The sequence below is a fragment of the Seriola aureovittata genome, chromosome 21, assembly GCF_021018895.1.
Source record: "Seriola aureovittata isolate HTS-2021-v1 ecotype China chromosome 21, ASM2101889v1, whole genome shotgun sequence".
Classification (NCBI taxonomy): Eukaryota; Metazoa; Chordata; class Actinopteri; order Carangiformes; family Carangidae; genus Seriola; species Seriola aureovittata.
This window is the reverse complement of record NC_079384.1, coordinates 20,216,140-20,233,430: the sequence shown is the minus strand read 5'-3', so window position 1 is coordinate 20,233,430 and position 17,291 is coordinate 20,216,140. Positions and strand designations below refer to the sequence as shown.

Sequence of the window (17,291 nt, the reverse complement as noted above, 5' to 3'; positions counted from 1 at the left end):
ATTTTTACTAGACTGATAAGGCAGAACCCTGCCGGTTTAAAAAAGTGAGATCTCTGAGTCGGCCCAGTCCATTCTTAGTCATAATTTATTGATCTTCAGCCTTTTGTACAGTTTAATTATAAGCTGTTTATCAGAACTGTTTGACTCAATGTTAAGATTTACAGTCCGTCAAGCATCTCTCTCACACACGCACACACGCACACACACACACACACACACACGCACACAAGCACACGCACAGTCTGAGAAGCTCAGTATCTCAACAAGTCGACCACAAGTGAAAAACTAAAACTAATCCGAGGACCTCTCCTCTCCAGATCACTGGTTCAAACACAAACAGTTTTTCAGTGTCAAAATGTCTCTTTTTTTGTGGCCCGTGTGTTACAGGATTTGTTGAAACACACTTCAGTGTCAGAGAAAAGAGTCTTGGATCATTTTTTCTTTTACTCGGACTGAGATATGAACCAGAACCAGGTTCCTGGTTTAGGACTCGGGCGGTGCTCTCGGTGGGTCAGTTGTAGCTGTACCCAGGCAGAGGGAGACTCTGACCCTCCTTGGCTTCGAAGAAGGTGTAGGACAGGGTGATGGTGTTCACTCGGGCCATCCTGGGGTCCTCATCGAACTCCGGGTCGATGTAGAAGAAGACGGGCATGTCCACCTCCTCGTGGGGGTTCAGACGCTGCTCCTCGAAACAGAAACACTGCAGACAGGAGGGAGGGGAAAACACAGAGGTGTAACAGCTGGATGATCTCAGAGGTTCACACAATCACAGCAGGAACAGTTTGATTTTGGGTATGTGAAGCAGCTCATTTGACACGAGAAGTTTGTTCAGGTCAATCCATCTCCTGTTTCTGATCAGCCCCTGAACCAGGACTGTGTCTTTAGTAAAGACAGGAAGAAAAAACCCAAACTAAAACACTGGTGCTGCGCTGGTGCCCTACCTGGATCTTGTTGAAGTACTGTCCTGCCTCGAAGGGCACCACGTTGTACGTGGAGATGCCTATGATGGGTTTGTCTGTGGGGTTTTTAGCTCTGTAAAAGGCCAGCGCCGTCTCACCTGGAACCACCTGCACAACAAAAACACAAACATCATTTAAGAACCGCTGTCTGAATCCAAAGCTCTGAGTCTCTTCTCACGTCTGACATGACGTTGATGGCTGAGACAGTTTGACACTAATGAACTGGACAAGGGTGAACAGACTAAAAAAGAGCAAGAACAATTTTCACTGCAGAGGATCAGAAGATTTTTGTGGAGCAGTTTAGATTCAGGGAAATGACACAGAGGTCCCGAGTGAACCTGGTCTTACAAAGATCTCCGTCTGCTGCGGTCTGAAGTTCCACTGCATGCTGGCGTGTGTGTCGGCGTTGAAGGTGATCTTGAGGACGCGCTCTTTCACCGGCTTCATCGTCTCCACCAGATCTGTGTCGTGGCCGGCCACTGCCGTGCCGCCAAGCCCTGAAGCCTGACAGACAAACACGGGGGTCACACGGGGGTCACACAGGCACACGGGGGTGGGGGTGAAAACATCAGCTCAGGTTTAGGGTTTTAGGTGTTTCCTCTCCTCACCTGGCAGTAGAGTCTGTAGAGCGGCACTGCAGCGTACGACAGGCCAATCATCCCCACGCCGGCTGCAGCGATGTACGTCAGCGCCGTCTTGTTCCTGGTCTTCCAGTCCTCCTCCTGGCCCCTGGTCTTCCTGCTTCGACTCTTGATGCCTCGACTCTGGATATGCAAAAGAGGCCTCCGTCGTAGGAGGTGTTCAGCCTGAGAGTGCATCGTCCTCCCAGCGTCACACCGCAGCGTTCGGGCACATCGTGTTAACAGCACGGAGGTTTGAGAGTGGAGGAGGGACGGACGCACCAGAACAGGCAGCAGCATGGCTGGTACTTCAGTCAGTCCACACCTGGGAAACTCAACTGGAGGGAAGCAAAGCACCATCAGCTCTGAATAAACAATATGACACATGAATTCACAACACAAAATAAACAGACAACATACAGATGTGAATTAGAAAAACACATTTTTAAAATGCAAAACACCTCCATGTGTTCTGGGACTGCCCTGTCATCAGACTGGAGGAGGATACAGAAGACATTTTTAAATCTGTAATCCCTTTGGACATTAAGACTAAGTACTTGAGACATACAGTATGTCTCAAGACTGGTCAAAAAGTATCAATATTTAATTAATATCTTGCTGGTGGCTGGTAAAAAAGAACCTCACCAGGAAATGGTTTTCACAGGACAACCAACTGTAAATACATGGATGGATATTACACATTACAAAATGGAGAAAATAACAGCCTTTCTTCATCATAAATTGGAACAATTTATAGCATACTGGGAAAAATTGATTTAATTATGTAATGCCATAAAAGGCCTGATTTTTTGACATGTCATATACATTCAGTTTAAAATCTGAAACACATTGTATGGAAATATGATTGATGCTGAATGTCAATAAATTAAAAAGAAAACCAAATTTTTTCACAGTAATTAAAGTTTTGGGCTTTAAAGTCTGGCCATAACTAATTATAGCCTAATGAAAATTTAATTCTTAATAAATCTCCCAATATTGTTTGCAATTTATCGTTTACATTATTTAACAGTTAAATATCTTGAAATATGCCTGTCACAATGGGATAGAAGCAAATTCCTAAGATTTGAGAAACAGGAATCGGCAAATATTTAGGTATTTTGGCTTGAAATGATTTATGGATTACCAAAATAGTTCTTGTTTTAATTTCTTTGGTCAACCAATCAATTAATTGACGAATGATTGCAGACCTTCTCTCTTTGGACAAAGACATCCAACAGATACATTATGTTCCAAGCACTCCAAACCAAACTCCGTTCAAAAACGTTACATTTTAATGTGACTTCTCAGGTTTATTGAATTAAATTATTTTTTCAATTCGGCACATGACTCACTGTTGTATCAGCAACTATCTTTACGTGAATTGAGAAGGAAACATTAATCACCCTCAATCAGACAATTAAGAGAGAAACACAAAATACTTGTCTGTAACTTTCTGGCTAGTGTTTTCCGTGCATGACATATATGCCGAATTGATCGGTGGACACTGATGATTCTTGAAATGTCTCATGTTGTATTGTAGTATGAATGTCTGTGCGCCAAAAACCCAGCAAAGTCTTAATTTGTCAAGTTTTCAGCCGAGGTTTGGGCGCTTGTTTAAACATGCAGCGGATTCCAGGGGGGTAATTGGGACGGGCTAACATTGATGTTAAAGCTTAGCTTCATTGATCATGATTGAAAAAGCTGTTACATTTAACAGAACGAGCAAACAGTCAATACAAGACACAGTGACAAATAAATAACAAGCGAACAGAACAGATGATGAAAATAAAGTGACACGTTCACAGTACTTTAGACTTTTAAGATGATATTTAAAGTAACAATACCTTAAAAAATGAGCTGCACTGACATTCAACGCCGGACTGCTACAAGTTACAAAACATGCTATACGGAAACACACATAACACTGGTGCAACGCTCAGTCGGCTCCCTCTGAATTCTGCCTAATGCGGAAAGGTTCCGCATCGGTATCTATACATCTATGGTGGACACACACTTTTGTCTGTTTATACTTGTGAGGACCTAAAACTGAACCTGATTCTAATCTGAACCTGAAAAGTCTGGACCGTCTAACAGGACTGCAGAGAAGTGGAACCAGTACATTTAGTCCAGTACTGTACTCCACCACAGTTCAGACAGAAATATTACTTAGTTTTTACTCCACCATATTAATCATATTAATTTTACCGTCTACTTTGATTCAGATTAATGTGATATTATAAGTAGCAGAGTATTTATCCCACCACAGTGCAGAATTTTTTTAAGTGAAATTGGTCCTCACTAAGATAGCTATACAAGCCCTGACATACAAGGCAAGATCTTTGTAGTAATTTTGTGTCTCTTTGGAATCATTTTGAATCTTTTGCTTCTCATTGTGGTTGTTCTTACTTTCTTTGTAGTAGTTTATGTCTCTGTGATCATTTTGAATATTTTTTATTTTTCATTGGTTTGCATCCTGTTTGTGATCATTTTTTGTGGTTTCTCCATCTCTTTGTAGTTATGTTGTGTTGCTTTGTAGCTGTTTGCATCTTTTTGTAGTTGGTTTGCATCTTTTTGTAATTGTTTTGAGTCTCTTTGGTGTCAATTTGTGGCCCCTCAGGCCCTTTCATGTAATCTTCCATGATAACAGTATTTATATATAGAATGTATAATCATGTTATTTCTATGTTTTCCATTGCTTATTTACAGTCTTACATGTGTAGTTGTTGTATTGCTGCTTCATAGCGAACGTGGTTGTAATAAGGTGTTTATAAAGAGTGTATGTGACTCAGAGGGACGTACGGCGGCCGTGTGAGGTCAAAAGCGCTTCGCTGCCCGTACGGAGGGGCTGCTGTAGTAATGGAGGGGGTCACAGTCGGCCAGGTATTTGATGCGGAATGCATCCTCAGCAAACGGCCGAGAAAGGTAAGTAAAAGGCGGGTTACGGCGCGGTGGGAACTCATGTTGTGACAGGAGCAGCCGTCCGTGTGTCTCTGACATCGTGTTTGTGTTTGTCCACAGGGGAAGTTTGAATATCTGGTGAAGTGGAGGGGGTGGTCGTCCAAGTAAGTAGCTAGCTAGCCCCCGGTGCTAGCCGACACACTGAGCAGCAGAAGAACGGCAGCAGACAATGCGCGGCCCGGTGTTCCCTCTCCCGTGATGGGGGGGTTGAATCTGAACACAGCTGCATAAAACATCAGGTTTACTCTGTAGCTCAGTGGCCGGTAAATGCACCGCGGATACAACGTCAAACAGCCACCGTTTCTGGTCTCGTTGTTCGGCTTTTCTGCACCGAGCAGCTGATGCTAGACCGGTATCAGAGCAGGACCAGCTGCAGGCTCGGCTGGGTTACCTGGAACCAGGGCTCACTGTAAAGAGGGAAACCTGTGGTTTTAATGCTCACTACCAGACTGACATTTAAACATCCACCATTATAATCATTTACCAGGACATCACATTACACAGTGTGGTGTAACTGTCCTTCAGTCTGCTGATTATACTCTAGATAAACTATTTAACCTTTGAAATGTCAGCGGCCAAGATGACGTCTTCACATGTTTTATTTTGTCCAAACAACTGTTCAGAAACCAAACATATTCAATTTATTATCATGAGCGACAATTAAAAGCATCACATCTTCACATCAGAGAAACTAGAAACCGTTAATATTTCACACATTTTCTTAAAAATTTAAAAAACGAAACAGTTAGATTCATTTCCTGCTGATCAATTAATCAGTTTATCATTTCAGCTCTAGTTATTATGCTCACAGGCCGGTCTGACTCTCTCTATAACAATAACAGCTGCAAGGATGGATTGTTTTCATTATCATGTGACCTGCTGATTATTTTTCTCAATTAGTCATTTAGTCCATAAAATGCTAAAAAAAAATATATAGTGTAATAACTTAGGATTTCTCCAGCTGTGTTGTGTTTAATGACCCTGTTTTGTCAGAACAACTGTCCAAACCCTGAAGATGTTCAGTTTACTGTCACATTTGAGAAGCTGAACCAGAGAATATTTAGTATTTATGATTAAAAATGACTCGATTATTGATCGATATTGACATTTATACGTTGATTGTCAGCAGTTGTTCAGGCTCACTGTCCTCCAGCTGCAGAGTTTACACAATTACTCAGATATGTGATCAGATCACACTATCACTGGTTTGTGCAGGATCCATCAGCATAATTAATCATTAATATATCGTTCAAACCCGGAGGATTTCATTTTAAAATGTAGTTTTGTGTTCACAAAGTCCAGATCAGAAAGTTTCCAAGGTGAATTTTGGGTAAATGTGTATATAAACAGGTGTTTCCTCTGTGTAGTAACAAGGGTTAATATTAAGACATTTACATGCTATTTGTGTTAATATCAGCACAAACTAGTCAGGACAGAGGAATGACCTGGAGCTGACTGAGTCTGATACCAAACCACTACTAGAAACATTACTTTTTTTTATTGTATTACTTCATGATTCACTTAAAGCCCTCTATGAGACTCTGTCACAAACAAAAATAATAAATCTGATACGTCAAAATAGATAATATGGAAACAATTTAGGACCAGTGAAGTAAAATTATAGACATCCAAAATTAAAAAAAAAATTATTAAGAAAGAACAAAAATCTTAATACATAAAATGTCAAACAGAAAAACAAAACTAATCCAAATAACTAAAACAAAAAAAAGTTGAGGTATAGCTGCCTGATACTCGAAAGCCTTTATAAAAGGAGAGAAGACATTTGGGATAAAAAGACATTATACAAATGAAGGACGTACATGTGTTATGGTGTTATATCTTTCCCATAGAAACATGTTTTTCTATTGCTGAAAAAAGAAGCCAAAATTCTCAGGTATTAAACGTCATCTAAACTCCAGTGGCTGTACAAAACTATAAATAGAATAAAAAAAACTTTGGTTCATTCAGGAATTATATAAAAAATGATCTGCCAGCTTTTATACTTTTATTCTGTTAGAGTCGCTGAGTGTTGATGTAATAACATCATTATCTGTCAACTGTTGTCAGCAGAACATGCACTGACTGAGTCGTCGAAACTTTTCCTCGTGTTTAAACTTTGATCCGTTTTTCAAATGTTGCTGAGATTGACCTGGTGTTTGTTTGATTCATGAACTGACGAGTTCATAAATTAACATGATTCATTCTCTGGTGTTTTCAGGCACAACAGCTGGGAGCCAGAAGAAAATATTTTGGACCCAAGGTTACTGGCAGCATTTCACAAAAGGTGTGTGTGTGTGTGTGTGTGTGTGTGTGTGTGTGTGTGTGTGTGTGTGTGTGTGTGGTGTGTGTGTGTGTATGTTTTGGAAATAACAGCTATTAGGCCCAATAATGAAAATACCATTTATTGTACTGAGCCTGTAAGTTCCTACAGAAACTGCAGCTGCCTCAGGGCCAAAGATATGTCTGTTCTTTAGTTCGGTTTAACGATAAATAATTAAAAGAAAAAAAGAAAAACAAATCACAGATTCTTCTTCTTCTTCTTCTTCTAGCTCAGTATCTGAATGTTTTCTCTTCCTATTGTTCCAGAGAACAAGAGCGGGAGCTTCTGTTCCAGAAGAAAGGAAAGAGGCCGAGAGGACGACCACGGAAGATTCTGGTGATCAGCTGTTCAGTGATTTCGCCTGTTGCTTCATTTCCTGCCTTTTCTGTTTCACTCATGTTCTTTCTCTTTTCTGCAGCCTGCGCCAACCGCCACCAAGGACAGCCGCTCCTCGTCCTCCTCTTCCTCCGGCCTCTCGTCTTCGGCCTCCTCCTCGTCCTCAGAGGATGAAGATCACACGAAGAAAGCGAAGCGTGTCCATCCTGTCCCCCAGAAGAGGCCCCAGATCCTGCTGGCCAAACCCGACCCCCCCCGCAAGAAGAAGCGTGGGAGGAAGCCGCTGCACCCGGACCTGAGGGCTTTAAGACAGGCGAAGAGCAGACCTCCTGCTCCATCTCCTCCTCCTCCCCCTCCTCCTCCTCCTCCTCCTCCTCCTCCTCCACGACACCACCAGGCGCTCAGACTGCTCAGAGATGAGCCTCGGCCCGGGGTGAAGAAGCCTCTGCAGCCGGCCAGCTTCACCTACACAGGTCTGAGCAGGAGCTCCAGAGACGAGGCTGCCTCCGCCTCCCAGACCTCCGCCAGCTCCTTCTCCCAGACCGCTGCCTCCAAACCCGGATCCCTTAGCTGCATCTGGACCAACCGCTCCCTGTCCTCCTCCTCTTCATCCTCCTCCCACAACAAAGCCAGTCCTTCAGCACAAAATAAGAACTCTGCGTCCGAGCTGAAGCGGTCTATGTCCGAATCCGGCAGCAGAGGAGACGGATTCAAAGTGTCGCCTCTGAAACAAAGTGGCAGTTCGGGATCGTTGGGTTTGCACAGCAGCTTCGGGGGGGGCCAGGCGGTGGCTCAGCGCTCCCAGCTGAGCCAGCGGAGGCAGGAGGGCGTCGGAGGCCAGATCGGGTTGGTTCAACACAAGCAGCAGAACTCTGGCCTTAACAAACCGTCGTCATTATCCTCACCCACGCCTCGAGACCGAGCCAACCAGGCACTGAGCCTCCGAGCCCTCAACCTGCAGAGCGTCAGCAAGCTGCCGGCCGGCAGCAGCACGAGCAGCGCCATGGTGGCAGCGTCTAGGTCAAGCTTAAGGAGCGGCGGCGGGATCGTCGTAAAAGGAGGAGTGGGTAGCATCAAAGAGACTCGGATGTCAGCTGGAGGGCAGCGCTCTGGTTTGGCTGCAGGCGGCACCGCAGAGCCGGGCAGGGGGAAGGAGATGATGGCAGGAGGCAGCTCCAGCCGAGGGAGCGGCAGGCAGGAGGACAGGAAACACGGGCTGAACTCTCAGAACCGGAGCCTGAACGAGCTCAGCACCGGAGACTCGGACGAGACCAGCAGCAGCGAATCAGAGCACGATGACACCGCCTTGTATCCCAGCAAGAGCCGGCCCAGCCTTGGCAACGACGCCACCGAGTCGGATACAGAGACGGACTGGCGGCCGACCCGCAGCCTCTTGGAGCACGTGTTTGTCACCGACGTCACGGCCAACTTTATCACGGTCACAGTGAAGGAGTCTCCGACCAGCGTGGGATTCTTCAACTCCCGAAATCACTGAGGGACGTCTGTGCTCAGCCTGACATCACTTCCTGCCACAGCTCTCAGGTTCCTACAGCTCTGGAACTTCATCCACAAACAGCTCACAGAAGTTTTTCCACAAAGAGATGCACAAAACTTTTGGACGACACAGTTTCAATAATCCAGTGATGTTACATAAAGACAAAAACACGGTGAAGAGATCACCTCTGGTTCAGCATTTGTAGAAACATTGTAGGAACCCTGATGTTTAGATCCCATTTACAACAGGTGTTAAAATGCAGTCTGTGTCTGGAGAAGGAAAACTGACAAAGACTTAGGTTTTTCATTCAGTCACCTAAACAGGAAACAGGAAACAGTCACTGCAAAAACCTTCCTACAAGAAGTCAAAAGAGTCGACTTCGACAGGAAAGAACCCATGATGAGTTTCTCCTGCTGCACCTGTGCACAGGAGAAACTCAGATCCAGTTTCTAAAGTAAAACACCTCTGTAGTTTTCTGTTCACAGCTTTAACGTCCTGTAATCTGCGACATGAAATCCTCTCGTTCATTTTCCACTGATCAAAACAAACACGGTACTTTGAGCTCAGGCTCAAGCACGAGACATGACTCTTAACAAAAATCATTTCTGAAGCATGAAGCCATCAGAGTGTAAACTGAACATTGACAGAACAGTGAATTCAACCAGATGCTCTTCAAAAGTGGACAAAAACCAGTCCAGGACATCAGACAAATTCTGGAGCTGCAACAATTAGTTGATTAATGTATTGACAGGAAATTAATTGGCCAGTATTTTTTTTAAGTAAAAATGCCAAAAAATTCTCTGGTTACAGTTTCTCCAAAGTCTTTTAGCTATTTTCATATTTGTAGACCAAGCAATTAATCGCAAAAATAGGCAGTAGATTAATTGACGAAATTAAAATAATTGTTAGTTGGAGCCCTAGTTTTGTACATTATGTCTATCAGTAATCAAAGTATAATTTACAAAAATAAGACACAAGTTATAATAAACAGGATTCTTACTGAGGTCTTGGAAAATGTTAAAAAGTAAAAACTTCCCATTTCATTCAAACCTTCACCAAAACAAATAATTAATTAAGACCCTTTAATTCCTCTAATAATTTAAAGCTGAATATAATTTTGTTGACAGCAACTGAAAACTACAGCAGCATCTTTTTCCAGAGATCAAGTCTGAGTAGTTTGGTGGCGTTAAATCGTAGTTTGGTTGGATATTAGATTCCTTCTTACACTTGAGAACAGTAGCTTGACAAATAAATCTTTAGTAAAAGGCCAACTTGCTTGCTTTTTTGCAGGGCTTTCAAGTGCATCTCATGGTCATGTGAATGGAGCTTTTTCAGGTGGCTGTTATATCAGCAACTCATACTTGACCACCTGCCATCATGTAACTGTTCTGTCCAGTGATGAGGACCAATGGAGGCAGTTGAAAGCCCTGGAAAAAGTTAGTAAATGGACCTTGATTACAGATTATCTTGTCACAGAGTTGCATCAGCTGTCGAACTGAAGTTACATCAGGTTTCACCAAGCATCAACCTCTGAAGTCAACACTGAAGAACCAAAACATGCAGTTCCTCTAATGACCACTCCAACAGTGAGTCAGTCCCCATAGACCCCCATGTTAAAATGCCAAACCAAAGCAGAAATAAACATGTTTACAGCCTGGTACAAAAAACAGTTTTGGTCTCTATAGCTAATTTCCTCCTTCATGACAGCTGTTATATAACTCACCTGTTAACATTTTAAAGTTATGGAGAATTGAGGGCGTTGTTGCTTTGAGTGACAGGTGGGTGTATGTTTGCCACAGACAGGCATATGCCGAAGTCTCAGATCCACACATGCCCCTCCTCTTTGTCCATTTTTGGATTAGCTGGGAATTAAGGGCGGAGTCAGACACTGCCAAGATGGCAATGGTGGAGCAGCTTACTCTAATCTTCAGAAACCTGTGGGTGACGTCACAGAGGCTACGTCCATCTTTATTTACAGTCTGGTAGAAACAGCTGCATCTCACTGTGCACTGCATGAAGTCGTATTGTTAATGAACCATCGACTCATCACTGTTGAGAACTTGAACAGCTGACGCAACTCTGTGACAAAATAATCTGTAATCAAGGTCCACTCACTAGCTTTTTCCAGGTCTTTCAACCGCCTCCAGTGGTCTCCGTTCAGAAGACCATGAGATGCTGTTGAAAGCCCAGCAAAAAAGCATTGTTGCAGTTTCTTCTCTCCGTTTTCGAACTGCGTTGTGTTAGAAAGTGTAAACACGGGGTCTGACACCACAGATGGATGTACCACAGATGCGACAACTCCTCTCCAGTGCCTCAGGTTCTATCTACCCACTGCCACCGTACAGCTGCTTGTGATGATTAGTTTGAGTAGGACGTTTGTGCTTGTCGGACCTGTATCCAAACTAAATATGTGGCTTTATCCAGAGCAGCATGTTTAAAAAAAATTCTAACAAAAAAAAAAAAGAAAAAAAAAAAGAAGTGAGGTCTGTCTGTGATCTGTAAACTTTCATCCATAAACAAATCCCATCTTTGGTTTTTTTTAATCATCTTTCAGTTCCCCTTGGACCAAAGGTGTTATGAATGTGAATTATGTCGTTTTTGATTTTTGATTATTGACAGTATTCCTTGCACTACGCACAGTATAAATGTAAGCTCATCATCTCAAAGAAGAGACATTCCATCATCACTATATTTCTGAATTTTATACAGTTTTAATACATTTGCCGTCACAGTGTCTTTTGGAGTTGAAATATGTGTTAATTTATATTTGTAAATATGTTTTTTTTTTTCATGTGATATCTGATATCTATCTGGTGCTCATATTGGCTTACTAGCTTCAGATACTTGTAGCCTGTGTGCCTCTCTGCCATTTTTAAGGTATTTGAAATAAACCATAAGTACCTAAAGGATAAAAATGCCCACTGTATGGATACACATGATATTAAAGGATGTTTTGGGCCTTGACTGCTGTTCACATCTTCACCAGGAGGTGTCCCTGTTGGACAGTGAATGAAGCCTCTGTATCACCTGGTGAGTCACCTTCAATATTTCTCAGTTACATCTGATGTTCAGAACTTTTATTTTTATTTAACCTTTATTTAAGGTTGAATAAAAGAGTCAGTATCACTAAAATGGTTTAGAAAAACCCTGTCCATTTAATACAGTTTTGTTTTTACCCAATGCTGTAGAAGAATGAAGCCAATTAATGTGAAAAACTAATGAAAGGTCCATGTTAAAGGGGCTATTTGAAAGTTTTTGCTATTGCTACATTGCTATCGTTAGCATTAATAGCTGTTTTCTTACCAGTCTCACCAAGAACTTCAGCCGTGGTTGCATTAAGGTAATACAACCTCTGAGCAGCTACTTCAGGCTAGACTGGAAGCCACAGTGACTCGGTATCAAAAAGTGAGGAGCTGAACGGGCTGCGGCTAGGTGGTTAGCATGCTAACTTCATTAGAAAAAAAGAAGTGATAGAAGTAGAACCAGAAGGTCGCTTTTCTGGAATATAGCTGTTGGTGAGTTTGGTTTGGACCAGTGATTTAATGGGAAAAACTAATGAAACTAATTATTAAAGGAGCTATCTGTAAGTTTTTGCTATTGCTACATAGCTAACGTTAGAATTAGCAGCCCTTTAACTGTGTAATTTGTGAGTTCATAAGTGATGTGAGGGCTTTAGCTGTGACAAATCACTGTAGATGTCGTAACGTTCCACACAGACGGATCAGTGAACAGACTAATAATCCAAATTAACAAACAGGTTAATGAAATAAGCAAATGAACGTGGTAATAAACAAAGTGAACAGATGAATAAACCGAATAGATAAACATATTAATAACTGAAATGAGTGTATTAATCAGTATATTAAGTTCTTGAAAAGTCTTAAAAAGAATTGAATTAATTTTTCACAGAAAAAACAAAGATATGATAAAATCCTAAATTTGATTTACAAAAGTCTGAAATATTTTTCCCGCCCTGCCCAAAAAAATAATTAAAGAGAAAAAGGTTTTCATATTTGATTTGGGTAAAAACTGTCTGGACATTATGCACTAAGAAATATGTGGACCTGAAATGAATCAATTATTTTCATCCATCCATTTCCTGCTATTTGTCAAAGTCATGTTTAATAATTAATTAATGATATTATTAGTAATCATAAACAGCTGGGGTGTACTGATATCTTGATTTATGAGTTATTAAAAAGGTGCAGAAGAAGGGGCGTTGTGTGGCGTAGTGATCTAAGCAGGCGCCTCGTGTAGAGGCCACAGTCCTCGCTGCATGTCATTCCCCCTCTCTCTGTCTCCCCATTTCCTGTCTCTCTACTATCCTGTCCAATAAAGGCACAAAAGCCTAAAAAAAAATATATATATATACAAAAAGGTGCAGAAGCTGCAGAAACTAATCAACTGAGCAAATAGATTAATAAAAACTAAGTCTAATTAATGAACCAGTGAGTGAATGGATTAATGAACAGATCACTAAACTGAGCAGTTTAATGAACCATGTGAATGGATGAATGAATCTGTTTACAGTTACTATTATTATTATTATTATGATCATCACTGTGGCCTGAAACTGCAGCTGTGACGTCAACGCAGAGAAACTCACAACAACAATATTTCTGTCTGAAAAAAAACTGTGACGCTGAAACAAAACTCAGGAAACACTTCAGAGTTACACCAACAAAAACACAACTCATCACACTCACACAGAAGTGATGTCTGCAGGACAGCTGGCTGCAGGTCAGTGTGTGTGTGTGTGTGTGTGTGTGTGTATGACTGACAGAAGCTATCATCCCACAAAGCTGCAGATTCAGTGATTTATGGCCAGAGCCGTGCAGAGAGGTGGAATTTTCCCAAAATAAGTTTGAGTAAACAGGCTGCGACAGAGGGGCCCTCACAGCACACTGGTATGCATAAACAGTTTGAACAGTGCGGGGCAGTGTAACCCCCCACCCTCCACCCCCCACCCCACCCTCAGCTGACACACACACACACACACACACACACACTTGCAGCACATTACAGCGCAGTGAGACGCAGCCTCAGTCTGAATCCCTCGTGTCATTTTTGCAGCTTTACATATTCCAGTCACAGAAAACACACACACACACACACACACACACACACACACACACACACACACACACAAGCTCAGTTCTACAAAAAAAAGTCTCATTTGAATGGAGGGTGAATGACAGCAGGACACCACTGCCCCCTTGTGGCCGTTGGACAGTTGACAGACAGTGGATGGTGCATATGTTGAAGGTTTTACAAACTGTTCACCAAAACTAAGCTGAGTGTTTTGCTGCTGTCACGACGGATGAACAAACAAACAAACAAACAAACTAGAATCACCTCTTCGTGGTCGTCTGCCTCCTCCACTCGGACTAGTTTCAGGTTACATCCCTGTTTATCCAGAGTCATAGAAAATGAAATCACTTCATCCTTGAGTCCAAAGTTTTGTCAAGTTGTTTCTGAGATATCGTTTCGACAAGAATGAGACGGACGGATGAACAAACAAACTAACAAACAAACAAGCACACAAACAAACAAAGCTCAGTTTCTGTTTTATCGTGAAAAGTTTCATTTTTTGAGTAAATCCTTTTAACGTTAGGACAGCATATTTTTTGCTACATTTGAAGTGTGGTTCTGCAATGTCGGCCACTTTGGTCCAGTTGGATAAATTATCATAAAGTTTCATTCATTCACGTTCCTCAGAGGATGAATCCTGAAGTTCACTGATCCTCTGGTGCTTCCATGAGGTTTATGTTTGTGGTTTTAGCTGAAACGTCGCAACAAATCTGTGACTGCAAAAAACAATGAAGCACAAACCTAGGCAACAGTGAGACACTGAGAAACTTCCACAAATAGTGTGAGAGTGTCTATCTACACACACACACACAGACGCACACACACACACACACACACACACACACACACACACACACACACAGTGAGGGCAGCCTGGGATTACCAAACAGCAGTCTGTGTGTGTCTGTCTGGGCCGGAGGAGTCTCCCTGTTGGCACAAAGACAACCAGACTGTCATCAATCTGCTGCTGAACCAACACCACTGACTGTCAACACAAACCTGCAGCCTGTTAACACACACACACACACACACACACACACACACATAAAGCAGCCTATAGACACGTGCCCCATCTTTGTCTGAATACTTTTGATCAGACAGTAAAAGAAGACGACAATTTTTTAACCTTTGAAAGAGAAAACAATGACAATGTACAATCTCTCTGGCATTCAAGAGAATCTGTTTGTTTTCCTTTTTATTTCTTCTTATTTTATTTCTAAGTTTACTGTCAGTTTCTAAAGAGTAAAATTCTGGTCACAAAAATGTGGAAATTTATAAAATTTCTAAAGTTTGAAACTCTGAAATTTCTTCACCTAAACATCTGCATCTTCACACCTGGACAAGAATTATTTATTTAAAGTTCCTCCAGACGTGTTTTAAACTGTAAAAATCCCTTGATTCATATTTAGTTTAACATGGTTTTCACACATAAAAACTGGGTCTGAAGCTCATCTACTCTTAATTCCTGATTGAGAAATGTAGATCAGGCCTTGAGCCCCGCCCATTACCTGCTGGCTCCAGGTGGACAGGTGAAAGAGCAGAGAGCATCAAGATGGTTAGAGGAGGAAACATCAGACTCACCCTCAGTCAGACCCAGACTCAGATGAGGAGTCTGTTGAGACCAGAACCAGAGACAAGCAGACGGATCAGAACAGTTAGCGTAGTTAGCATCTTTTCAGAACAGTTAACATCTTTTATTTATTTATGTTGTTTATTAGCTTGTGACTGGCAGTGTCTGACACAGTGTAAGCGTTTGTGCTAATGCTAACTCTCTTTCTCTGTACTGACAAGGTTTCAGGTGTATTTAGCCACCGAATCTGTCATTGGTTCACTACAGTTCAAGGTGGAAACACTCAGTCATGGTGTTGATAGATTATTTCACTCATCACATGTATTGTATTATGTAAAAACATCATATGGACTTTGACAAGGTGAAACACTTGATTTTCATCAGAGGGTCTTTAATATTTATTTTATTTGAAACATGTCAGACTGCACCTGAGTGATGAATGAATCTCCAACCTCTGATCCACAGTGATGCAGACTGCTGTCCTTCCAGGACCTGGTATTCAGACACAGAGCTGGTTGCTGTCTTCAGTTTTCAGCTTTAATTATTTATTTATTTATTTTTACATTAGAGAAAGGTTTTTCATTCACACAGCACTAGAAGCAGTTTGGGAATCAGGTGGTAGCCTTACAATGTGTGTGTGTGTGTGTGTGTGTGTGTGTGTGTGTGTGGTGGGTGGATGCTGGCGGCAGTCAAGCATGGCGGTGGGCGGCTGCAGATGCCGACTGTCTCCTCACACCAGAGTGAAAACCTTGAAACGTCTCGGTGTGACATCCGACTCCGCCCACTCCTCCCACCTGTCAGAGCCCGTCCTCAGTTTGTTTTCTCAGCACCGTCCCCACTGTACACACTGATCTGTGTGTTACTACGGCTCACACTGACATCACCACCATTATCCTAGAATCTTCTTTGCCAAGAGCTCGATGGTTTTGGAAATTTTTTCCTTTTCTTCTTCTGTGTTGATCCATAAGAAGATACATTTGTGGTTTTAAGAACCAAAAACCATCTCAGTCTAGTTTTACAGCTGCTCTCTCAGGCTTCTCTCTGGAGCTCTAGTAACAACAGGTCGGTGAGCCAATCAGAAGAGAGGAGGCTCTGAGCCTCTCTTCTGATTGGCTGACTGGTTTCTGAGAGATCAAATAAAAATATAGCAGATTTCTGGTAAACACTCAGAGAACCCAAATCCTGCAAGGTTTGGATGGTGAGTCCAGGTGGGTCAGGCTTGGGGTGTGGCTGAGGGAGGTTGTGACATCACAAAGTTCCAGAAGTCCTGACGGCTGGTTTTAAGGCTCAGTTTCTGAATACAGGCTGTGTGCATTTCTGTGTGGACTGAGGCTTTGATACTTTCACAGTATTAATATAGAACCTACACCTGCTTTATAATCAAACAACACATGGGCATTTACATTTATACTATATGGACCTTAAAGTAAACGTGAGCAATCACAGTCAACAACCAACAATTCCCCAGATTAAGATCAATGACAATGTTTTTGTTTTGTTTCTATTTTGAATGAATAAGATGGAAGCTCTTCATCCTTGCTTCTAATTAAATATGATTCGTTATCATGGTCATTAGTCACTTTATGTTATTTACATTTTTTATTGTAATTATGTTGTAAATTGTATTTTAATCTATTCCATCTGTTCTTTTATTATTCATTTTCTTCTTGTTTTTGTTTGCTAACGATAGAATAGCTTTTTAAATCTATTTCCTTGAATCTCATTGTCATCAGTCTGTGAAGCTCTTTGAACTGCACTGACCTGTATGAAAGTTGCTGTACAAATAAAGTTTGATTGATTGACACTGAGCGTAGCTTGATCTGGGAAAAGATTACTATAAATAAAAATAAAAAAAGGTCATCAGATAGAACAGCAGCAAACATCGTCCTTTAACACAGACCTGTCTGAATGTAGGAGGTTCAGTCAGGCTGGTAGTGCCAAT

General features: G+C 41.9%; 2 protein-coding genes across 2 annotated transcripts; one reads left to right on the top strand and one right to left on the bottom strand.

Annotated features, from left to right (window-relative positions):
* Window positions 1-67: 67 nt before the first annotated feature.
* Window positions 68-3,524, bottom strand: LOC130162991 (cytochrome c oxidase assembly protein COX11, mitochondrial). Its single transcript, XM_056366938.1, has 5 exons — window positions 3,424-3,524; window positions 1,568-1,917; window positions 1,308-1,463; window positions 942-1,067; window positions 68-700 (listed from the first exon to the last, which is right to left on the bottom strand). The coding sequence occupies exons 2-5, from the start codon at window positions 1,877-1,879 to the stop codon at window positions 512-514; spliced, it is 783 nt and encodes a 260-aa protein (XP_056222913.1). The 5' UTR covers window positions 1,880-1,917; window positions 3,424-3,524; the 3' UTR covers window positions 68-511.
* An 857-nt stretch (window positions 3,525-4,381) lies between these two features.
* LOC130162902 (chromobox protein homolog 2-like) lies at window positions 4,382-11,603 on the top strand. The gene is made up of 5 exons (XM_056366764.1): window positions 4,382-4,501; window positions 4,598-4,641; window positions 6,756-6,821; window positions 7,124-7,193; window positions 7,276-11,603. The coding sequence occupies exons 1-5, from the start codon at window positions 4,436-4,438 to the stop codon at window positions 8,686-8,688; spliced, it is 1,659 nt and encodes a 552-aa protein (XP_056222739.1). The 5' UTR covers window positions 4,382-4,435; the 3' UTR covers window positions 8,689-11,603.
* The last annotated feature ends 5,688 nt before the right edge of the window (window positions 11,604-17,291 follow it).